The 24,463-nt window shown below is 40.9% G+C and overlaps 1 protein-coding gene across 1 annotated transcript in view; it reads left to right on the top strand.

Moving 5' to 3' along the window:
* The first annotated feature begins 16,969 nt into the window (after window positions 1–16,969).
* The window catches only part of CDC73 (cell division cycle 73), a 90,561-nt gene continuing 83,067 nt past the window's right edge, over window positions 16,970–24,463 (top strand). The window contains exons 1-3 of the mRNA XM_081490299.1: window positions 16,970–17,172; window positions 19,705–19,810; window positions 23,750–23,819. Coding sequence (XP_081346425.1) covers window positions 17,042–17,172; window positions 19,705–19,810; window positions 23,750–23,819 — 307 coding nt within the window. The 5' untranslated portion in view covers window positions 16,970–17,041. The remainder of the gene's footprint in view (window positions 17,173–19,704; window positions 19,811–23,749; window positions 23,820–24,463) is intronic.

The raw sequence follows: 24,463 nt of genomic DNA on the forward strand, positions 1-24,463 counted from the left end.
AAAAAAGATCTTCATGACCCAGATAATCATGATGGTATGATCACTCACCTAGAGCCAGACATCTTGGAATGCAACGTCCAGTGGGCCTTAGGAAACATAAGTATGAACAAAGCTAGTTGAGGTGATGGAATTCCAGTTGAGCTATTTCAAATTCTATAAGATGATGCTGTGAAAGTGCTGCACTCAATATGCCAGCAAATTTGGAAAACTCAGCAGTGGCCACAGGAAAAGGTCAGTTTTCATTCCAATCCCAAAGAAAGGCAATGCCAAAGAATGCTCAAATTACCACACAATTACACTCATCTCACACGCTAGCAAAGTAATGCTCAAAATTCTCCAAGCCAGGCTTTAACAATACGTGAACTGTGAACTTCCTGATGTTCAAGATGGATTTAGAAAAGGCAGAGGAACCAGAGAACAAATTGCCAACATCTCTTGGATCATAGAAAAAGCAAGAGAATTCCAGAAAAACATCTACTTCTTCTTTGTTGACTATGCCAAAGCCTTGATTGTGTGGATCACCACAAACTGTGGAAAATTCTTAAAGAGATGGGAATACCAGACCACCTGACCTGCTTCCTGAGAAATCTGTATGCAGGTCAAGAAACAACAGTTAGAACTGAACATGGAACAACAGACTAGTTCCAAATTGGGAAAGGAGTATGTCAAGGCTGTATATTGTCACCCATGCTTATTTAACTTATATGCATCATGAGAAATGCTGGGCTGTAAGAAGCACAAGCTGGAATCAAGATTGCTGGGAGAAATATCAAAAACCTCAGATATGCAGATGACACCACCCTTGTGGCAGAAAGTGAAGAAGAACCAAAGAGCTTCTTGATGAAAGTGAAAGAAGAGAGTGAAAAAGTTGGCTTAAAGCTCAACATTCAGAAAACTAAGATCATGGCATCCGGTCCCATCATTTCATGGCAAATAGATGGCGAAACAAAGGAAACAGTGTGAGACCTTATTTTTGGGGGGGTCCAAAATCACAGCAGATGGTGACTGCAGCCATAAAACGAAAAGATGCTTGCTCCTTCGAAGAAATGCTATGACCAACCTAGACAGCATATTAAAAAGCAGAGACATTACTTTGCCAACAAAGGTCCATCTACTCAAAGCTATGGTTTTATCAGTAGTCATATATGGATGTGAGAGTTGGACTATAAAGCAAGCTGTGCGCCAAAGAACTGATGCTTTTGAACTGTGGAGTTGGAGAAGACTCTTGAGAGTCCCTTGGACTGCAAGGGCATCAAACCAGTCAATCCTAAAGGAAATCATCTTGAATATTCATTGGAAGGACTGATGCTGATGCTGAAGCTCCAATAACTTGGCCACCTGATGCAAAGAACTGACTCATTTGAAAAGACCCTGATGCTGGGAAAGATTGAAGGCAGGAGAAGGGGATGACTGAGGATAAGATGGTTAGATGGCATCACCGACTTGATGGACATGAGTTTGAGTAAGCTCTGGGAGTTGGTGATGGACAGGGAGGCCTGTCGTGCTCCAGTCCAAGGCGTCACAAGAGTTGGACACGACTGAGTAACTGAACTGAACTGAACTCTGAGTAGCTATAGAAGTGGTGTTTTGGAGGCAAAATTGTGATGTCTACAATGGCACAAGAAGAAATATGCCAGCTCTTTATTTACATGAAAGTTGTGGCTATAAGAGGGATGGCCAGTATAGGTAGATCAAGAATACATCGTTAAATACAACCTGTGAGTATGCATGCTAAGTAGCTTCAGTCATGTCTGACTCTTTGTAACCATGTAGATCTTAGCTGTGTCAGATTCCTCTGCCCATGAGATTCTCCAGGCAAGAATACTGGAGTGAGTTGCCATGCCCCCCTTCAGAGGATCTTCCCAACCCAGGGATTGAACCAGCATGTCTTACATCTCCTGCATTGGCAGGTGGGGTCTTTACCACTTGAGCCAACTGGGAAGCTCCAAACACAGTTTTAGGCATTCTATAATTTTTTTCATGATTCAACGTGTCATTCATTAAAAGAATTAACATATCTTTGAATGTTTTTTCAAACTTGTTTTTTATATTTTAATTGTCAATTAAAGCTCACACATTGTGTTTACATCAAGAACAGTGTTTTCCCCTTCCTAACATTGAACATCACTAAGATCAGTAAATAAGATCTCCTTGAAAGAACCTTAAGGGAGGTTCTCCAGAATGGATCCAGCCTGTGGACCTTAGCCATCTAGGAATCTTTGAAAATTCTTCCTCCAAAACTCTTCCTTTAAATAGAATGTGATCATGAGTCCTCAAGGATCAGCTATTGTATTGCTGTTGTTTCCTTAGGGCTGTTGTAAAAAAATTACCACAAACTTAAAAGAACAGAAGTCTGTTCTTTCACAGTTCTGGAAGCCAAAAGCCCAAAATCTGGCAGGGCTGTGTTCCTTCCAGAGGCAACTATAGAGGAGAATTCATTTCCTTCCTTTTCCACGTCTGGTGGCTCCAGGTGTTCCTTGACTTGTAGCCACATCCCTTCAATCTCTGCCTCTTCACATCCCCTATTCATCTGTTAGTCTCTTACAAGGACATTGTGAATAGACTGAGGGCCCAGGGGGCTAATCCTGGATGGTTTCATCTCTAGCCTAATTCACTAAATTACCTCTGCAGACTCAGTTTTCCACATAAGGCAGCAGTCCTAGATTTCAGGGATTTGACCTCCACATGGTGAGCGAAGGATCATTTTGCAGTCTACCATGCATAACACAGCCTAGAGAAATCCTGATATTTCGCTGAAGTCCTGTGTGTTTTGTTAAAATTGTGTGGATTTCACAGTATATTCATTTTCTAGGTTTGTTTTACTGTATTACTTCATCTTTTATTATGTCAGCCTCTGTTCTAGGCATAGGATACAAAAAGGTATCCCTCATAATGAGGAACTAATAAGAAATAGCACTCTATCTTTTCAACAATTTTTATTTAATTTTTATTAGAGTATAGTTGATTTACAATGTTGTGTTAGTTTCAGGTGTGTAGTAAAGTGAATCACTTTTATGTGATTTATTTATATATATATATATGTGGGCTTCCCTGATGACTCAGCAGGTAAAGAATCTGCTAGCAATACAGGAGACCCAAGGTTCAATCCCTGGGTTGGGAAGATCCCGTGGAAGAGGAAATGACAACCCACTTGAGTATTCCTAGCCAAAGAATTCCATGATCAAAGGAAAGGCTACAGTTCAAAGGGTTGCAAAGAGTTGGACACTACTGAGCAACTAAGCACACACATACACACACACACACACACACACATATATATATATATATACTTTTTTTTTTTTTTTAGATTCTTTTCTAATACAGGCCATTACAGAGTACTGTGAAAGTGTTAGTCGCTCAGTCATGTCCAGCTACTCTGCCACCCCATGGAGTGTAGCCTGCCAGGCTCCTCTGTCCATGGGATTCTTCAGGCAAGTAAACTGGAGTGGGTTGCCATGCCCTTCTCCAGGGGTTCTTCCCAATCCAGGGATTGAACCCAGGTCCCCTGAATTGCAGGCTGATTCTTCACTATATGAGCCACCAGGGAATTAATATATATACACTATTATATTTTATATATAGTAGTGTGTATATGGCAATCCCAATCTCCCAGTTTATCCCTCCCCTCCTTTATCCCCTGGTAACCATAATTTTGTTTTCTACATCTGTAACTCTACTTCTGTTGGTAAATAAGCTCATTTGTACCTTTTATTTTTAGATTCCACATATAATTGATATAATATTTATCTTTCTGTATCTGACTTACTTCACTCAATATGACAATCTCTAGGTTCATCCCTGTTGCTATGAACAGCATTATTTTGTTCTTTTTTATGGTTGAGTAACATTCCATTGTATACATGTACTATACCTTTATCCATTCCTCCGTTGATGGACATATAGGTTGCTTCCTTGTCCTGGCTGTTGCAAAGTGCTTCAGAGAACACTGGGGTGCATGTACCTTTCTGAATTCTGGTTTTCCTCACGTATATGCCCAGGAGTAGGGTTGCTAAGTCATACAGTAGCTCTATTTTCAGTTTTTTTTACAGAGCCAGCATGGTGTTCTCCATAGTGGTTGTACCAATTTAAATTCCCACTAATAGTGTAGGATCGTTCCCTTTTCTTCATACTCTCTCCAGCATTTATTGTTTCTAGGTTTTTGATAGTGGTTGTACTGACCAGTATAGACAATACCTCATTGTAGTTTTGATTAGCATTTCTCCAATAATTAGTGCTGTTGATGTTTTCATGTACTTTTTGGCCACTTGTATGTCTTCTTTGGAGTAATGTCTATTTAGATCTTCTGCCTATTTTTGATGGGTTGTTTGTTTCTTTTTTTTTATATTGAGCTGCATGAGCTGCTTGTATACTTTGGAAATTAATGCCTTGTTGGTTGCTTCATTTGCAAATATTTTCTCCCATTCTGAGGGTTGTCTGCTTGTTTTATTCATGGTTTCTTTCCCTTTGCTGTACAAGAACTTCTAAGTTTAATTAGATCCCATTTGTTTTTTGTTGTTTTTATTTTCATTCAATAAATTTTTGAGCATTGTAAAGTTCAGTGTAAAGTTCATCATTTACAAAGACGTGTCATAGTTTTTACTTTGACATCACTGTTAAAAACACCCCCATTTGAAAAGGTAAAAACAAACTTATGTGTGCCCATGCACTGTCTTATTCTGAACAATGTCTCGCCCTTGTGTTTTCCTCCCAAATAGACTCCAACTCTAAATTAAAACCACATTATTTTAAAACTATGCCTGAAATTCATTACAAGCTTTTTGGCGTTACAGAGTTTCTCATTCAACAAGTACAAAACTTACAACACATTATTTCACAGGAAAGCTTGATAAGGACTCGGGTTTTTCAAAGAGCATCCAGTTTTCCAATGCTCTGACATCAACTGGGTGTTCTGCAATTCTATTTAATTCTGACACTAACTACCCAGAATTGACACAGACCCCAAAGATCAAGGGCTCAGTCCTACAGCACGTCCTCCACTTCAAACACCAGCCACTAATGGGGTGTCCAGGCTGCCCACACTTTTGCCTAGCCAGCTATAAACTTACAAGTTACTATGACCTAAACTCAGGTTTAATAATAGACAAAACAAACAAAACTCAGGAGAGCACTGTATTTACAATTACAGTTTTATTATGTAGGATACAATCCAGGAACAGGCAAATGGAAGCAATACTTGGGGCGCAGCTGGGAGAAGGTTGGGCTCCAAAGTCCAGTACTCTCTCCAGGAGCAGCACCCTCCCAAAAATCACCCTGTTCACCAACCTGGAAGCTCCCTGAAAACTTGTTACTTCAGAGTTGTATTAAAGTCCCATTGGGTGGGTGACACTGATTGGATCACTGACTTGGTGATACTTGAAACAGTCCCTTCCTTTGAGATGTGTGTTTGGGGGAGGGGCAAGGGGCATTGAAAGTCCATCTTTTAAGCACAGCCAGTGCTTCCCTTGAAACTAAATATGGGGCCATCAAGAATAATTTCACCGGCACTTTCCTGGTAGTTCAGGGTTTAAGAATTCTCCTATCACTGCAAGGGACACGGGTTCAATCCCTGGTCTGGGAAGATCCCACTTGCTGCAAGGCAACTAAGCCCATGTGCCACAACTACTGAGCCCATGAGCTGCAACTACTGAACCCTGTGCATCACAACAAAGAGTAGCCCCTGCTCATTGCAACTAGAGAAAGCCCGAGTAGCAATGAAGACCTAGCATGGCCAAAAATAAATGAATAAAAAATAATAATAATAATTTCATTAACATAAACTCAGTTATGAGAGAAAGAGACTTGTTATGGATAACAAGACACTTCAAGCACTCAGGAAATTGCAAGAGTTTTAGGAGCTCTGTGCTGGGAACCAAACCAGGAACAAAACTCAAATATATATATTTTGATTACACCACAAGGACCTATCTGATCTTTTTGTAGAAACTCAGGATAAGCCATAATGAATGGGGATGTCAAATGTTATTTAAGTTCTTATACTTAGAACGCATATAGCTCAGGTTCTTAATTCAAGAATGAAATGAATAAGAAAATATCTTTGATAGGTAGATTAGAATATCCACCCGCATAGCAAGAAGGGAAAGGATTATGTCAAAATTTACTAAGAATCTGTAAGCGTCAAACTGAGAGATATTTAAATGCTCTGAGCCTGGAGAACAGGGGAGAGAAAAACAGATAGGGAGTATTCTATACCCATATGGAAGACTTGGAATTCCTCACCCAAGTCTGCCCTGGACATACTTAAGAAGGAAATGAAAGATAAATCATGAATTAGGGGAACTTTTGTTAAAGAATGTAGTAGGTCTACCACTTTAATTCGCTGAAGATTTGGCATCCAGTAGGTTCTAATGAAGAGTTTCCTGGGTGGTGCTAGTGGTAAAGAACCCACCTACCAACGTAGGAGACATGAGACATAGGTTTGATTCCTGGTTCAGGAAGATTCCCTGGAGGAGGCTATGGCAACCCATTCCAGGATTCTTGCCTGGAGAATTCCATGGACAGAGGAGCCTGGCAGGCTACAGTCCATGGGGTCATAAAGAGTCGGACACAACTGAGCAACTCTCTCTCTCTCTCTCTCTCACACACACACACACACACACACACACATGCTCTAATGAAAATATTTATTTAGCTTTTATTTTTTGACAAGTACTTCTTAACTTCTGTGATTTCTACATTCCTAATATGTGTGTTCTTAAGTCTCTGGGTCAATAGACTTGGAATGACAAGACCAGAAAATATTTTGTTTTGAAGTGTGAGCAAATTATTTTTTTAAATCTTGGGTGGACACACAGATACAGAGAACAAACTAGTGCTTACCAGTGGGGAGAGGGAAGAGAGGAGGAGCAAGATAGGTGTTAGGGATTAAGAGGTATGAACTACTATGCATAAATAGATAAGCTTCAGAGAGAAGGAAATGGCAACCCACTCCAGTATTCTTGCCTGGAAAATCTCATGGACAGAAGACCCTGGTAGGCTACAGTCCATGGGGTTGCAGAGTCAGGCATGACTGAGAGACTTCACTTTCACTTTAAGGATATGTTATACAGCACAGGGAATGGAACCAATATTTTATAATAACTACACATGGAGTACAACCTTTAAAAGTTGTGAATCACTATATTGCATACCTGCAACTTCTATAATATTATAAATCAGCCATATCTCACATTAAAAAAAAGATCTTGGGTAGTCTATAAGCCTTGCACTAGACAAATTAATAACTCAGAGTGCCATCTGGTGTTGAACAAACAGCATTTGTGATAAATGTTTCCTAACCTTTGCATTGGAGAAGGAAATGGCAACCCACTCCAGTATTCTTGCCTAGAGAATCCTGTGGACAGAGAAGCCTGGTGGGCTGCTGTCTATGGGGTTGCACAGAGTCAGACACAACTGAAGCGACTTAGCAGCAGCAGCAGCAGCAACCTTTGCATTCCAAAGTTTTGTCTCTTCTGTCTCCATAGAGGTCAATATTGCTTTGTGCTGTCCTATTTCTTTTCTTAATAAGAGGCTGGACTTGTTACAGAACTCAGGTTCAGCTGTTCGCTGCTCAAAAACCAATAATCCGAGGGCAAGTGCCAGTAGAAAAGAAAGGTGCTTTAACCAGAAAAGTTGACAATATGGACTCATATCCAGAGACCAACCCCAAAGATCCTGCTCAACCAGGATGATTTTTAAAGGGAAAAGTGGGGTGAAGGGAAGAATCTCAGCGAATCATGGAGGCAGGAGGTTGGGTTCTGCATCATTGTCCCTTGTGAGCAGACAGCAGACTGGCTTATTCTTTCTTCAGATGTCATCTTACCTGCAGGATCTGTCTGCAGGTCCTTAGGAGGTCTTTGGGGAGAAAGAGTTAATCATTCTTCAATTATTTAATTCTTCATTCTTACTTCTTTTAATCTAGGAAAGGAACTGACAGATTAGAGAAGGTTTGGTTTGCATTCAGGAGAGCATAAGTCAGGAGTTAGGTTATATTGCCTAGTGATCTCATTCTTAGGTTCTTTGAAGGTCAGAGCGGACAGAAATGGGCAAAGAGGAAAGGGGCAGAAGAGCTGCTTTCAATGCTCCATTGTCAGACATCATTTCGTTTCTGTGGGATTGGGGGCCAAGGTTTATCTTCTGTAACTTTCTCACGCTGACATAGGGCGCCATCTCCTCTGAGGGGAAGATGTCAACATGGGTCTGTAGCATCTCTTTGCTGACAATTTTATCTGCCCCCTTACATATATGGGCAGCTGCTGCTGCTGCTGCTGCGTCACTTCAGTCATGTCTGACTCTGTGCGACCCCATAGATGGCAGCCCACCAGGCTTGCCCGTCCCTGGGATTCTCCAGGCAAGAACACTGGAGTGGGTTGCCATTTCCTTCTCCAATGCATGGAAGTGAAAATTGAAAGTGAAGTCACTCAGTCATGTCTGACTCCTTGCGACCCCATGGACTGTAGCCCACCAGGCTCCTCCGTCCATGAGACTTTCCAGGCAAGAGTACTGGAGTGGGTTGCAATTATTTTGATGCCCACAAAAATATAGATTACCATGAGCAATAATGTTAATCCCATGCTCTTGAGGCCAGTTCTTAGAATCGTACCAGCCATAGATTCAGTACTGTTCAGCTGGGAGCAGCTATGTCATTTCCTCTGGTGGCAATTACAGTGTCTGTAAAACAACACAGTGATGTGCATCAGACAGAGTCTCTGACTCAATTGTCCTAATCAACTGCTCGAGAAGGCTACTGTGTGACTTTAGGAAGCCTGGGAGACTTCAGCTGTTCTACAAACAAGAAGTGGCATGGTGGGGGTTAGGGTGGGGGAGAGGAATTCCCTGTGATCCACTGGTTAAGACTCCACTTCCATTGCAAGGGGTGTGAGATCTGTCCGTGGGTGGAGAACTAAGATCCCACATGCTGCATGGCACAGCCAAGGAAAAATTAAAATGATAGTAATAATTTAAAAAGTAGCAAGGGACATAGAGGGACTTTAGTAACCCATTTCTTTTCCCTTGAATTGTATCTTTTATCCTTTCTGGAAATCCACACAATGTAGGCAGAATTATGAAGGGAAAAAGTTTTCTGAGAGGAGAGGAGAGTTTATAGTAGCAAAAAAAAAAAAAGGACATTAATGAGGGAGTGAGAACTCACACAGATTCTTGGATTTGTAGGAGGAAAGATATTGTTACCTCTCAAGGGACCACATTCTCATGACTGGTCATGGTGGTAGCAGAAGTCAGATTAGAAGTGACTGACAAAGGGATTGATTGTGAAGCTATGGATGAAGCAGGCCCAGGTGACTGGGACAGCTGAGGTGAAAGGAAGGAGAAAAAAAAAGGTAAAGGGGCAGGTCCAAGGCACACAGAGAACTTCTCAGAAATGCTCCAGGTCTGAGCTAGAAGGAAGGGACTGGAGCCTGTAGAAGACCATTGCCATCTTCACTCCATCCTCCTACTAGGTAACAAAGAGATCAAAATGCCTCACCCTCTCCCAGGTGAAAAGGAGGTTATCAGCACCATGAAGAGGGGGAAATAACTCACACTTAATTATATGTCAGATGCTGCATTTGAGTGATTCCAATATAGAAACTCACTCAACAAACAACAGCTTACTTGGGAAATCCAGTTGACCCTTGAACAATGCTGGGGTTAAGGGTGCTGCACAGTCAGAAATTCCCATGTTTAATTCCTGTTGGTCTTCTGTATCCTCGATTTCTCTATATCCACGGTTCTGCATCTGGGAATCCAACCAACCTCAGATCGTGCAGGACTGTAGTCTCTACTGTTGAAAAAAAATCCATGTATGAGTGGACACATGAATTCCAAATCTGTTGTTCAAGGATGAAGTGTACTTGACATGTTTTTTCATTGACTATTCTTAGCCACCCTATGAAACAGGTTTGTTCTTATCTCCATTTTACATATAAAGAACCCAAAGCACCACGAGGTTAAGTAACTTGTCTAGAGTTATGCAGCTGATAGATTGGGTTTTTAATCCGAGTAGTCTGAAACCAAACCCCATGATGGAATATTTCTATCTCTAATCAGTAATGAAAACAGGAAGGGCAAGTAATACTGCTGACAGAATCGAAATTTGATCTCGTTTCTCTAATTCAAATCTCACCAATGTTCCGGTATGCTATGAGGGTCAAGCACAGAGAAAAAGCCCATTAAACTGTTTGCTGTGAAGTGTAAATCTTACAGGGCACCTGAGGCGGGCCCAGCTAGGCCAGCAGTAGTGAGAGAGGTCAGTCCGGCCCTCTGTCCGTTCACAAAGAGAACAGCTGTCCTAGCCATACAGGATCTGGGTCCACACCAACAGCGAGGCCATGATGCTCTCCTGCTAAATATAGAGAATTTCACAGAGCACTAACTTCAAATGAGATTACTCTGTGACCACGATGGATCAAGACAAAACAAGATCACTCAGGAATCAGAACTGAGCACACATCAAAATGTGAGCACTATTGGGGCTCCTTTGCCAGTTACAGCTTAGGTCTCACTTCATGCCTCTTGTCTTCGAGATAAGACGAGATCTGGACCTTGACTGTTCGCATACAGCCTTTGAGTGAAGAACGGTTTTTAACATTTTTTAAAGGTAAAAAAAATAAAAACAAAGAATAATATGTGAAAGAGATCTTAGGTAACCTACAAAGCCTAAGATGTTTTTTCCACTTGGCCATTTACAGAAAAAGTTTATCAATCCTTGTGTTGGAGAAAATTAAGAGATCCAGTCATAAGCTGAGAAAAGCTCCACATCCGTAAATACTTCCCCAAATTACCTAAGTCAAGCCTCAAAGCCTACAGTAATCCTAACATCCTGTTACAGAGATACTGTACAGATACACATAATGTGTAGTCTTCCTTATATCAAACAGTCAATACGCCCAACTTCCTTTGACTAATAAATGTATCAAGAACAACGGCCAGAAAACTCAAGCCAAATCCTCTCTGTGGCCTGTTTTCCTATGACTTGAAAGCTATGAGTGATTTTTGTAAACCAAAGGATTGTTTCAAATCAAACAAACAAACGAGGAAGAATATGTAACAGAGACTATATATATCTCACAAATGCTAAAATAGCTATTATTCAACTCTTTAAGAAAAATTTGCCAACTCCTGGTCAAGAAGAAGGGTCTGAGATTTTGTGGTACTTACAAGCTGCCAAGTTAATTTGCATCAGTTTCATAGATGATGACAAAAGACACAAGATTCCTGGATCAGAGAAGCAGGACTTCATTACTGGAAGCAGTGGCTAGACTGTCACCATGTTTATACTGGTTTCCTGAGCCCCAATTCTAACAGGGAGATGTGGAGGGCCAGATGACACCAGTATATTCAGGGTGTTGCTTTACAGAAAAAGAACCCAGGGCTAAGCGTCCAGCACTTTTCAAGCAATAGCAAAGGTTATAATAAGAAGCCATTAAACCAGTCTCCCTTGCCTGCCGGCTGAACAGAAGTGAGGTTGCAGTTACCTTGACATTTAGTTGCCTCTATTACTTTACACAGAAACTATTTAGAATCAGAAGATGGGTGAATCTTGCAGTCTGCCACCCTCAGAAAGAACACACAGGGGCACCCAGGGCCCTTGGTGGACTGCCTCTCCCCTACAGTGGGCTCCTGGTGGCCACTCTTTGAAGGTCATTGACAGAAGTGAAATTTCCACCAAGAGTGAGTTCAGATCTTCATGGCTACAAATAGGACCCACAAATTTCTAGGCTGGACAGCTGAAATTTCTTCCATAGTCTCCTGATTAAAGCCATCATGCCTGGAATGGGGAGGTAAACTGATGTTTAATTGAGCTCCAGTATTTTGTTGAGGGCCTTCATGTTGGATTTTACTTTCTTTTTCTCGGAATAAAGTGTCAGGGGATCATTCTGTTGTCTGATCAGAAGAATATCTGTTATCAGATATCTGCTATCTGAACTGCTCCTTACTGAAATTGTTTTCTAGCTTTCTAATGTTTTTTCCCTGAGGCCTGTCTGCTTCTTTTGTTATCTATTAGAGGGAAAGTCTATGGGAGGAGGACAAGCAGAGACCTCATAAGTCTATGCTTGAGTTAGTCCTGGGCTGATGAGCGCAGTCTCCTCGGACCAGTGTCTCTGAACCAACTTTGCCTCAAGTCTCTGTTTTAAAATTATACGAAGACTTTCTCCTGAGTCTTGTCTTTGTGTCCCTGATTCCTTTAATTCCACCTGCTTCAAAGCAAGAGATTTGTCCAACCTGTGTTTGGTGATGCTGAGCCTTGGGCCAGCTTCCAGAGATGCAGGGTTGCACAAGCATATCTTTGGGGAACATTGCAGTTCTCGTGGGTTCCTTGCAATCGAAAACTGCCACTTCCATGTCCCAAACCTTCTTCCTTCATGTTTTCACACCACAATGTTAACTTGTATGCTTAGCTTCCTAACTGGCACAATTAGGAACATCTAGTTCAGATAAACAGTCAAAATATAAAAAAAAGAAAGTTGTCAAACTCTTAGGGTTTATTTTGTGAACCCTGAGAAGTGTTTTTACTGGATAGCCCTAGTTACATACTTATAAGAAGACAAAGCTTAACTTAATTCCAAAAGAAAAGAAGACCTTATAGTATGTATTTTACATCTTAATTTACTATATAAAAATAATGTCAACACAATATTTGGTTTTATACAGGACTAGGGTTAAACTTTTTTTAATTTAAATTTCTTAAATTTGCAAAGTTAGTTTTATGAGTTAAATGAATTATCACTGTTTCTACAACATGATTAAAATTATATAATTATATTAAAATTATATTCATACATGTGTGCATATATAAATACATATATAAAAATAAAATATATGTAATTGTATTTAACTAAATGAAATGGTAATAACAGATATCTTTTTCAATAAATTCTTAGAATGCTACAAATAATGAGGAATTAATGTGTTAGCTAAAAACCATAAATTCCAGATCCTTAACTAACTTTTAAGACTTTAGACACAGAATTAAATTAACTAATAACTAATCTTTTGATGCCTGGACAATTTCTAAGTAAAAAGCAGAATGAAAAACCACTGGTTACTAAACATGATTTTTGTTTACTCCTATTTTTAGGAAAAGCAATGGATTAACAAAATACACAAAAGTCTCTGGGTGGTATGTATGCTTATTTTTACTATCTCCAAATTGTTGAAATGATATAAAAATGCACGTTCATGGAGAAAAAAATTAGCAAGGTAATTACTGGTTTCCTGTCCTCCAATATACTCTTTTTTAAAATTATTGTTTAAATTTTGGCTGTGCTGAGTCTTTGTTGTGGTGCATGGGCTTATTTCTCTAGTTGCAGCTTGCAGGGACTTCTCTAGTTGCAGTGCATAGGTTTAGTTGCCCCATGGCATGTCAGATCTTAGTTCTCCCACCAGGGATCAAACCCAAGTCCTCTGCATTGCAAGGCAAATTCTTAACCACTGGACCACCAGGGAAGTCCTGCTGGGCTTTCTTCCACTAGTAGACTTCAAATTGAGGATTGTTAGGAATTATTTAGAAGATGATAATGACTGGAGAAAATGAGCAGCTTTCATTCTAAGATCAAGAAACAAGGCTAATTTCTCAATATTTTTCTATTCGTTGTTGTTCAGTTGCTAACTCGTGTCTGACTCTTTGTGACCCCATGGACTGCAGCATCCCATGCTTCCCCATCCTTTACTGTCTCCCAGAGTTTGCTCAAATTCATGTCTATTGAGTCAGTGATGCTATCTAACCATCTCATGCTCTGCCATTCCTTTCTCCTTTTGTCTTCAATCGTTCCCAGCATTAGTATCTTGTCTGATGTGTCAGCTCTTTGCATCGGGTGGCCAAAGTACTGGAGTTTCACTTCAGCATCAGTCTTTCCAAAGAATATTCAGAGTTGATTTCCTTTAGGATTGACTTCTTTGATCTTCTTGCAGTCCAAAAGGACTCTCAAAAAGGCTTCTCCAGCACCAGTTCTTTGGTGCTCAGCCTTCTTTATGGTCCAACTCTCACATCCGTCCATGACTACTGGAAAAATTAATTTTTCAGCTCTACGATTGACCTTGCCTTTTATTGTATTTTGATACCAACATTACTGAACCAACATTAGTGGCTCAGTTTTAAGGGATTTAAAAACTAAATGATCTACATTTTCAGCCCTTTGACTGTTACAAGCAATAGATTACTAATGCTATATCTCACTACATGAAGTTTAAGTATCATTACTTCCAAGGTGTGGAGAAATGGTACCCCCTCCTACACTGTTGGTGGTAATATAAATTGGTGCAGCCACTATGGAGAGCAGTTTGGAGGTTCCTTAAAAAGGTAAAAATAGAATTACCACATGATCCAGCAATCCCACTTGTGGACATAAATCTGGAGAAAACTCCAATTTGAAAAGATACAGGCACCTCAATATTCATAGCAGCACTATTTACAATAGTGAAGACATGGAAGCAACCTAAATGAATGGATAAAGAATATGTAGTATGCAATGGAATACTACTCAGCCATAAAAATAATGAAATAATGTCATTTGCAGCAATATGGATGGAGCTAGACATGATCACACTAAGTGAAGTCAAAGAAAGACAAATAGTATGATATCACTTACATGTGGAATCTAAAATATGATACCAGTGGACTTATTTACAAAACAGAAACAGACTCACAGACATAGAGAACAAACATAGTTACCAAAGGGGGGAGGGATAAATTAGGAGTTTGGGATTAGCAGATACAGACTACTATATGTAAAATATAGTAGTTAAATATATATAAAATATTAGCAGATAGAAACTACTATACATAGCTCAGGGCTGGGGGCTAGCCCTGAGCAGCCTTGATAAAACAGGAGAGAAAGAAAATGTGGGCCAAGAGTCTTCTTAATTTGGCAGCACTAGCTGTCAGTTTAAAAGACTTAATAGATATTTATAACAAATAGAGCATCTGTGTTCCTGTTGATGGATTTAGGACACTGGGGTGATTCACTGTCTCAAGCTAACTCAGTCCAAAGCAGGAACTCCTAAGAAGATAATACTTTCTCAGATCTCAGTGATGCTTTATTGCGACTGTGATGCTAAGTATGGTTATCATCTTAATTTTACACACTTTCATCAGCCCTTTTGGAGAAGGAAATGGCAACCCGCTCCAGTATTCTTGCCTGGAGAATCCCATGGACAAAGGACCCTGGTGGGCTACAGTCCATGGGGTCGCAAAGAGTCAGACATGACTGAGCGACTAACACACATACGTAAAACAGATAAACAACAAGGGCTTACTGTATAGCCTGGTAAACAATATTCAATATCTTGTAATAAACTATAATGGAATAGAAAAAAAAAGAATCATTACTCTCCAAAAAAAACAAACAAACATAATTTACCCCCAAAGAGAGACTGTTTTTGGTTATTGCTATAAAACTGAATGTTCATGTTCTCCTCAAATTCATAAGTTCAAATTCTAATTCCAGAGTGATAGTACTAAGAGTGAGACCTTTCTGGGGGTGACTAGAACCTTACTCAAAAAAGACCTCAGAGACCACTCTTCTTCCCACCAGATGAGGAAGCAATGTGAAGACTCAGGTGTTTGAAGCAGGAAGCAGGCTCTCACCAGACACTGAGTCTACTGGTGCCTTGATCTTGGACTTTCTAGCCTTCAGAACTATTAGGAATAAATCTGTCTATAGGTCACCTAGTATATGTCATTCTCTTGTAGCAGCCTTAATGGACTAAGATAGTCATCGTTTGTGTGGGAAATAAAGTTCAGTATCTTCTGAGGAGACTCTCCTAATGTATCATAAAACCCTGACTTCCTTGAATTCCTCTGCAGTAAGATAGTCAAGTAGTACTGGGTGCTCTGATACAAATATAAACAGAGTAGATAGTACTGGGTAGATAAATAAAAAGGTTCTTTTTAAGGTGTTTGGGGTGACGTTTAGGAAAATACTATTGTAACAGGAACGTGTACAGAATAGTCAAAAATTCTCAAATTCAGCTGCAAAATGGCTGAAGGGTGAATATAGAAAAGTGAACCACGTTCTTCTATAGATCTCTCTGCAGTGCACATAACGAAAATTGCTTTCTTTCAAATCAGGTAAAAGAATTTGGTTATGTCAACTACAAAGTTGACTTTTTCCCTTTTCTGCTATAGTAAGAGAAAAAAAATTTTTAAATGGCCCACGGTATATGTTTAAGGTAGACATGCCACAGTATATTGAATTCATAAGGCAGCTAACAAACACCAGTGCCCGCCATTGATCTTTGGTCTTTTTCACTAGGTGAGTCCACTAAAAACACAAAGTAAAAAATAACCCCCAAAGCAACACCTTCCCCCAAAGACCTTTCCCTTCTTTAGGGGTTTATCAAGAGGCCATGTGCTAGGTGGGTCCGATCTCGTCGGGACGGCAATCTTGGCTCTGCAAACCTCTCACCAGGCTCCATCCTGGTTAAAGGAGAGACCACACTCCACTGGCCAGGGGCCAACACTCCCAGGCCGTCGAGGAGCACCCAGTGCGCGCTCTGGGGTCGGAGGTCCCAGACCCTCCGCGCAGGTGCGCGCGCACCTGTCGCCTGCCGCGTGCGCGCTGCGCGTGGGGGGCGGGGAGGTGGATGAGGTACGTGCTCCCGCGCGTGCGCCAGGCAATGCTCCCCCGTACGTGCGCCGTACGTGGGCGCGGCGTCCCCGCGCTCTATGAGTTGCGGGTCGGGAGTCGGCCCCGCGCGCCAAGTGGGAGTCTTGGTGGGGGAGTTTCCCGGGCGGGCGCGGCTCCCCCTGGCGGCGGGCGGCGGCGGCGGCGCGCGCGGTCAGGCGTTCTCCGCGGGCAGCCCGCGGCGGGACCTTGCCTCCTAGCGCGGGGTCCTCGGCGGCCTGGGTGGCTCCTTCCCCCGCTGCTGTCGTAGGCGCGGACGACTGCCAGTGCGGCTGCAGTTGGCTCGCGGCGGCGGCGGCGGCGGCGGCGGCCGAGGCAGAGGGGCGGGGGGGGGGGCGTGAGGCGACAGGCGAAGGGGGCGGCGGGCGCGGCGGCAGCGGCGGGGCCCGGGGCCGGCGGCGGCGGCGAGGGGGGCGAAGATGGCGGACGTGCTCAGCGTCCTGCGACAGTACAACATCCAGAAGAAGGAGATTGTGGTGAAAGGGGACGAAGTGATCTTCGGCGAGTTCTCCTGGCCCAAGAACGTGAAGACCAACTATGTGGTTTGGGGGTGAGTCTGGTGCGGCCGGGGGCAGGGTTGGGCGCCCCCGGGCCCTCTCTCTCCCCCCGAACCCCTCCCCCCCGCTCCCCTTGGGGATGGAAGAAAACGGGTGCTCCGGGGAAAAGTTTTCCCGGGAGCAGAAGTTGCACCTCTTCTGTGAGGAGGGCGGGGGAGGAGCGGCGTCCGGAGGGGTCTCTCCTCCACAGCTCCGTGTGGAGGTCTCTGCCCCTGTGTGTGGAGAGCCGGCCGGGTGCATAGTTGCATATAAAGGAGCGCCCCGCCGGGTCCTCGGGCGGCTCTTTTTGTCCTTTAGTTTTTGTTTTTTTAAACCTTTCTCGGAGGCTGTCCTGCGATGGTCTCTGCTGGCCCTTTGCAGCTCCTGGTCGGTTCCGTCTCCTTTCGCGATTCCCTCAAGCAGAGAGAGAAGGGAGCCTACTCCTTGAGGTTAGGACGGGAAAGAGATTTCGGCGACTTCGGAAGAGTCGTCGGAATCTGTTGGAGGTGAAGGCAGGGGTCTCTCTCTCAGGGAGAAAGTTCCTGCTGAAATGAAGTCAACTTTGCCGTTCTAAGTGGGGAACGGTTAGAGTGTGCGATTGGGGGACGTGTGTGAAGAGAGTGTGTCTGGGAATGTTGATCCCGGTGGGGGTTGCCCGAGTTTAAGTCTTAAGGAAGACACCCGAAGGGAGATCTGTGGGTAACCTACATGGGAAAAATATCTGAAAAAGAACAGATATATGCATATGTATTGCAAAAGAAAAAAAAGTCTGATCATCTTGAGGGGCTTTTTGAATGAACCCTTTCTCAGTGGCGTTTCATTTGGATAGCTAGAAACCTAGACGAAAACGTCCATACTTATTTTGCTTGATTGAATGGGAGCAGCGGGCATTAGGAAGAGTTGATGAAAAGCTAGGGGAAGTTTAGTTCCTTGGTTTTTATTTTTATTATTTTTTTTTGACATCTTGGGCTTACGGTTTAATTAGCTTTGTGCAGATGGATAAAATCATTCTGAGTTTTCTGTGTTTTTTTCCCTTTCAAAAGGAACTTACACATGCAGATTTACATTTTAAAAACAAATTAAGAGTTTATGTGAAGAAAAGTCTATTTGATTTGGGGAGTACCAGGCTAGAAGAGGTTAGGAGTCCTCTGCCCCACCCATTCTGTAGGAGCTTAGGGCTGATTGGATTTTTAACTGATTGGTTTTTCTTTAAAAAATGGTTTAGTATTCACAGTGTAAGGCTATTCAATCTGAGAACTGGAAAAAATTTTGAGGACCTAGGTCGGTGCCTCAAAGGAGGTTACTTCGGTCAGAGTGGAAGAAATGACACATAACTTAATAAGAATCGAATTCCAGTTCCTAAAGAGAGCAATCACTTCTAACTGGGAAAGTTTTCATAGAAGTGTGTTTGGCCTGTGGACATGCTAGGTTTTTCTTGAATAAATGAATGAACAAATGTTAAGGAATGCATAGGAATTCTGAGGGCGAAGTAGTGGATGAGATCTTTCCAGCTGAGGGAACTGCATGCTTAAAGACCTGAGAGCTGGAAAGGAAATGATTTGATAGCTGAGTGAAGCCAGTAGTAAGAAAAGAGCCCTTAGAACAGTAGATTTCAAACTTTCGCAGCAGTGAATCACACCAGTACATGTATTTTCATTGAGTGTTATTCTCTGTGTATATAGACATGCACACATATGCATGACATTAATATTTACCCTTGCTGAATGCAGTGTATTGTTTTTTTTTAATATATCATGAAGAGATACAACTTGTTACTCATGTATTATATACTTCATAGTACAGTGATTGATAAGTGATATGTGGTTTGAAGTATATTGATTTAGAGAAAAAGTGGAAATAGAGGCTAGAAAAATAAGTTTGGGACTGATTATATTGGGCCATATTCAGATGAATTTAAATAATACATTGATATTTCTAGATGGGGAGAATGTAATAGGACAGTGGGATTGGACACTAACATTTGTTGAGCAAGTAGTAGTATATATTTGCATGAAAGAGCTTGCACTCCTGGATGACTTTGTTTTATCACAGGTAGAATTAGTTTTGGTTTTACATCACTGGTTTAATTTGAGAGAAGGCATAAGAATCATATCTCTGAAGTTAATTGTAGTGTTAAAGAATGTTGGTAAGGGTGTTTTCTCAGCAGAATCTTACTTAGAAGACATGGTACGTTTCTTGCAAGTTTAGCTTAAGTGACTAGTGTGCTTCTTTCAATTACTTTGTTTCTCTTATGGATCCTTCCTAACTGATTAGGTGTCTCTATTGACAAAACCCAGAAGCTAATTTGGACCAAATTCTCAAAAGTCTGTAGTAATAAAGTTTGAATAGTACTTTCCTTACGTCTTGCTTTTTGTCATTGTTTCCATTTGTGTTCCTTTTGCCCAAATGACATTTTCACTTATTAGGTTTCATACTCTAAGAATATCTTTCGTTGGATAGCACAGTGTGTGTAGATAATACTATATGATTAAGCCCAAGGAGTTGTATTAGAATTGTGACTAAAAATCTTGTCTTAATAATTTCAGGACTGGGAAGGAAGGCCAACCTAGAGAGTACTACACATTGGATTCGATCTTATTTCTACTTAATAATGTGCACCTATCTCATCCTGTTTATGTCCGACGTGCAGCTGTAAGTAGAATTCATTTAGAGACTTGTTTTGAATTTGATAGTTGATCCTGTTTGGCGATAACTTCCCTCATGAGTTTCAGATCAAAAGAAAGGTTTATCTGTAAGAAAGTCTCCTGGAGGGTCAAAATTAGATCACTTTATGTGGATTTTTTAAATTTGTGATTTTTTTTTTTTTTTAAACTTGTGAGTTGTGGGTAATGTTTATAATAGTAGGAGTTTCAGAGCTATTTTTTAGGGATGTTTTAAAAATTGTGTAAGCCTGTGGGAAGACCCTGATATTCAGAACTCTAGTTTCAGTTCAGCTCAGTTCAGTTGCTCAGTTGTGTCCGACTCTTTGCGACCCCTTGGACTGCAGCACACCAGGCTTCCCTGTCCATCACCAACTCCTAGAGCCTACTCAAACTCATGTCCATCGCGTCAGTGATGCCATCCAACCATCTCATCCTCTGTCATCCCCTTCTCCTCCGCCTTCAATCTTGCCTAGCATCAGGGTCTTTTCCAATGAGTTGGTTCTTCATATCAGGTGGCCAAAGTATTGGAGTTTCAGCTTCAGCGTCAGTCCTTCAATGACTATTTAGGACTGATCTCTTTTAGGATGGACTGGTTGCATTTCCTTGCAGTCCAAAGAACTCTGAAGAGTCTTCTCCAGCACCACAGTTCAAAGGCATCAATTCTTTGGCACTCAGCTTTCTTTATAGTCCAACTCTCACATCCATACATGACTACTGGAAAAACCATAGCTTTGACTAGACGGACCTTTGTTGGCAAAGTAATGTCTCTGCTTTTTAATATGCTGTCTAGGTGGTCATAGCTTTTCTTCCAAGGAGCAAGCGTCTTTTAATTTCATGACTGTAGTCACCATCTGCAGTGATTTTGGAGCTCTAGTTTAATCTCAGAAAAAGGATTTTTTTGGTATCAAAAAGAGTCAAGTTTAGTAGACAGCTTTTTTCCCTTCCCTTTTTTTTTTTTCTTTTTCCAGGGATTCTAGTTCCCTGACCAGGGATCAGACCCACGCCCCCCCTGTAGTGGAAGTATAGAGTCCCCACCACTGGACTGCTGGGAAGTCCCAGTAGACAGGTTTTTAAAATGAATTTTTAATCAGTGAACTTTTTTCATTATTGATAAATTTATTTGTTTTCAGATGCTTGAAAGGTGCCTGCTTTCTGTGTCAGAGTGCTTGAACACTGCTTCTCTGAACAAGAAATATATATTTAGTGTCAAGTGTGTATTGAAAAATGCAATATGTGGGGTGAATCTATTTGCAACTTGAGAAATTGTGGTATAAAATAGCAGCATCTTGCTCTATAAAGCTGTGTTAACTCAGATATTTGAAAATGAAATCAGGCACTGATTAGAATGTTTTGTTGAACAAGTCCATTCATTTTGAGGTAATAAAGATAGTCCAGACTCTTTGTTTAGGTTTACATTATTTCTCTGGGGAATGACTGTAGCACATAACTGATGCCATAATTGTTACTGTGGTCCTTAGGACCTTTGGTCACATAAGGTTTAACTATCATTCCTCTTGAATATTTGCTAGATTGAAAGGGTAGAATTCGGAAAGTCTAGGGTTCTACAAAATTTTTAACTCCTTTGTTGCTCTTTCTTTTGAGCAGACCTTCTGAAACAAGTCTTCCTGACTTATAGCCCCTATTTTCTGTTTGTGATAACATAATACATGATTCATTAGTGACTAAATGATCAAGTGTATTATCAAACTTAGATACAGTAATTCAAAGAAAATTAATTCAAATCTTTTAGGTGTTAATGGTAGTCCATGTAGACTAGTTTTTAAAAACAAGCCCAAAAAAACCTGTGCACTCTTACTTGTTTATACTCATAAGCAGAAATTAAAATTTATCCTAACTTGTAGAAAAAATTAATTTCAAGTGATTAAATATTGTTTGTCTCGTATCATCAAGATGTATGTGCAGAATATTTGGTGCAGTAAAATATGGTCAATATTCAGTATAAGATAATTAGCCAAAAGTCCTGGATGTTCATTGGAAGGACTGATGTTGAAGCTGAAACTCCAATACTTTGGCCACCTCATGCAAAGAGTTGACTCATTGGAAAAGACCCTAATGCTGGGAAGGATTGGGGGCAGGAGGAGAAGGGGACGACAGAGGATGAGATGGTTGGATGACATCACCGACATGGATTTGAGTAAACTCCTGGAGTTGGTGACAGACAGGGGGACCCTGCGTGCTGCGATTCATGGGGTCGCAAAGAGTCAGGCACGACTAAGTGACTGAACTGAACTGATTCATTGTTGCCTATATAAAGTAACAGGGTTTATAACTGCATAGTCCTATAACCAGCTTTTCCCTGTACTCTGCTATTGTTTGTTTACATTATGAAAACGGGAAAATTGTGGAAATGACAGAATTCATTGAAGTTATTGTCCAAGGACAACGTGGTGCCTAAAGTATACAGTTTTGTTTGTTTTGCTCACCTCTTTACAAATTGCTAATGTAAGAGAATAAACGAAAACTACTCATTTCGCACAATAGACCCATTTTCCAGATTCAATTTTTTACTCTTTTTCTCCTGCTTACAGAATTTATACACACTCAAGGGTAAGAAAAGAGATATGTAATGTAGAAAGTAAATAGCTGTCACGGCACCCCACTCCAGTACTCTTGCCTGGGAAGTCCCAGTGGACGGAGAAGCCTGGTAGGCTGCAGTCCATGGGGTCGCTAAGGGTCGAACACGACTGAGCGACTTCACTTTCACCTTTCACTTTCATGTATTGGAGAAGGAAATGGCAACCCACTTCAGTGTTCTTGCCTGGAGAATCCCAGGGACAGCGGAGCCTAGTGGGCTGCCGTCTATGGGGTCACACAGAGTCGGACACGACTGAAGCAACTTAGCAGCAGCAGCAACATTTTACTGTATGGTCTCCTAAATTTTTTCTCATGCCTAAACAACACATACCTGTTTTTTAGTCATTAGTATTATTGACTATATTCCTTATGCTATGCATTACGTTTCCATGACTTACCTCATAATTGGATTGATTGTTTTTTGATGTTGAGTTGTGTGAGTTATTTTATTTTGGAGGCTAATCCCTTATTGAATATATTGTTTGCAAATATCTTCTCCCATTCAGTAGGTTGCCTTTTCATTTTGTTGATGGTTTCCTTCTTGGTGCAAAAGCTTTTTAGTTTGATATAGTCCATTTTTTTATTTCTTTATTTTGTTGCCCTTGCCTGAGGAGGCAGATCCAGAAAAATGCTGCTAAGATTCATGTCAAAGAACACACTGCCTGTGTTTTCTCCCAAAGTTTGATTGTTGTATTTTATGCATTTTGAGTTTATTTTTGTATATGTTATAAGAAAGTGGCCCAGTTTGATTCTTGTTCCTGTAACAGTCCAGTTTTCCAAGCACCATTTATTGAAAAGCCTGTCTTTTCCCTAGTGTATATTCTTGGGACATGTACTTATTGTTAATTACAAAAATTTAGTTTTAGTGGCTAATTTAGTTTATTTGAAGAGTTCAAGTACCATATTTTGAGGAGGTGTGGTTAGGGTGTGAGAAACAAAAGCACTTTGGAAACCTTAAATGAGCAGTCTATGGGACTAAATCCAAAACATCATGAGTAGAATTAAAAAATAAAATCTTAGAATAATCCAAGGGAAAAAATAAGACTATAATTGGTATTTTGAAGAGGGTTAGGGTTATTGTTTCATTTCTCATGGTTATCTTTTGTATATGTTACTGGAATTTTGAGAATAAAGTTACCAAAAATTAATATGCTTAAAAATTTTCAAGATTTTATTAGGTTTGTTCAGCCTGGTTATTTTCTAGGAATATGATTCTAATATATGTTGCCAAGATAAGTTGGAATAAAATTCAGATGTTAAATGTTGTTTACCTTTACTAAAGTTTCTTATAATTGTTATTGATTTGATATCTATTTTAAAATTTTGGCTTTAGACCGAAAATATTCCAGTGGTTAGAAGACCTGACCGAAAAGATCTACTTGGATATCTCAATGGTGAAGCATGTGAGTAATTTTTAAGTTGCCCTCACTCTTAAATAGGTGTTGGTTTCCACTCCCTGTGAAATAAGAATCAATGGGAAGAGATTGTGAATTCTCATTATAAACTTCCCCTACCTGCAACTCTGTCCACATGCTGTTTTCTTTTTCCTGTTACCGTGTATGCACTTTACTCCTAGGACCAGCTAGCCCTTCCCTGCATATGGAGTCCATCGCCTTTTGCACTCTCAGAGACTTTTCCTTTGTAAATTGTTGCTTCTCTCTTGCATCATCAGTTCTCTTCTGAATCATTTCCTTTAGGATGTACACAGTAATATCTCTCATTAAAAACTTTTTTCAAACTCCCGCCTTCCTATTCGCTGGGCTTCCCAGGCAGCACTAGTGGTAAAGAACCTGCCTGCCAATTCAGGAGACATAAAATGCAGGTTCTCTCTCTGGGTAGGAAAGATCCCCTGAGGAGGAAATGGCAACCCACTCCAGTATTCTTGCCTGGAGAATCCCATGGACAGAGGAGCCTGGTGGACTGCAGTCCATGGGGTCGCAAAAAGTTGGACACAACTGAACAGACTTAGCACACACATGCTTCCTATTCTCTACTGCTCCATTTTTCTTCTCCTTTTTATTACAAAATTCTTTGCAAGAGTTGCATG

Source organism: Giraffa tippelskirchi, chromosome 5 (genome assembly GCF_054371585.1).
Source record: "Giraffa tippelskirchi isolate mGirTip1 chromosome 5, T2T-mGirTip1v1.2.pri, whole genome shotgun sequence".
NCBI classification, from domain to species: Eukaryota; Metazoa; Chordata; class Mammalia; order Artiodactyla; family Giraffidae; genus Giraffa; species Giraffa tippelskirchi.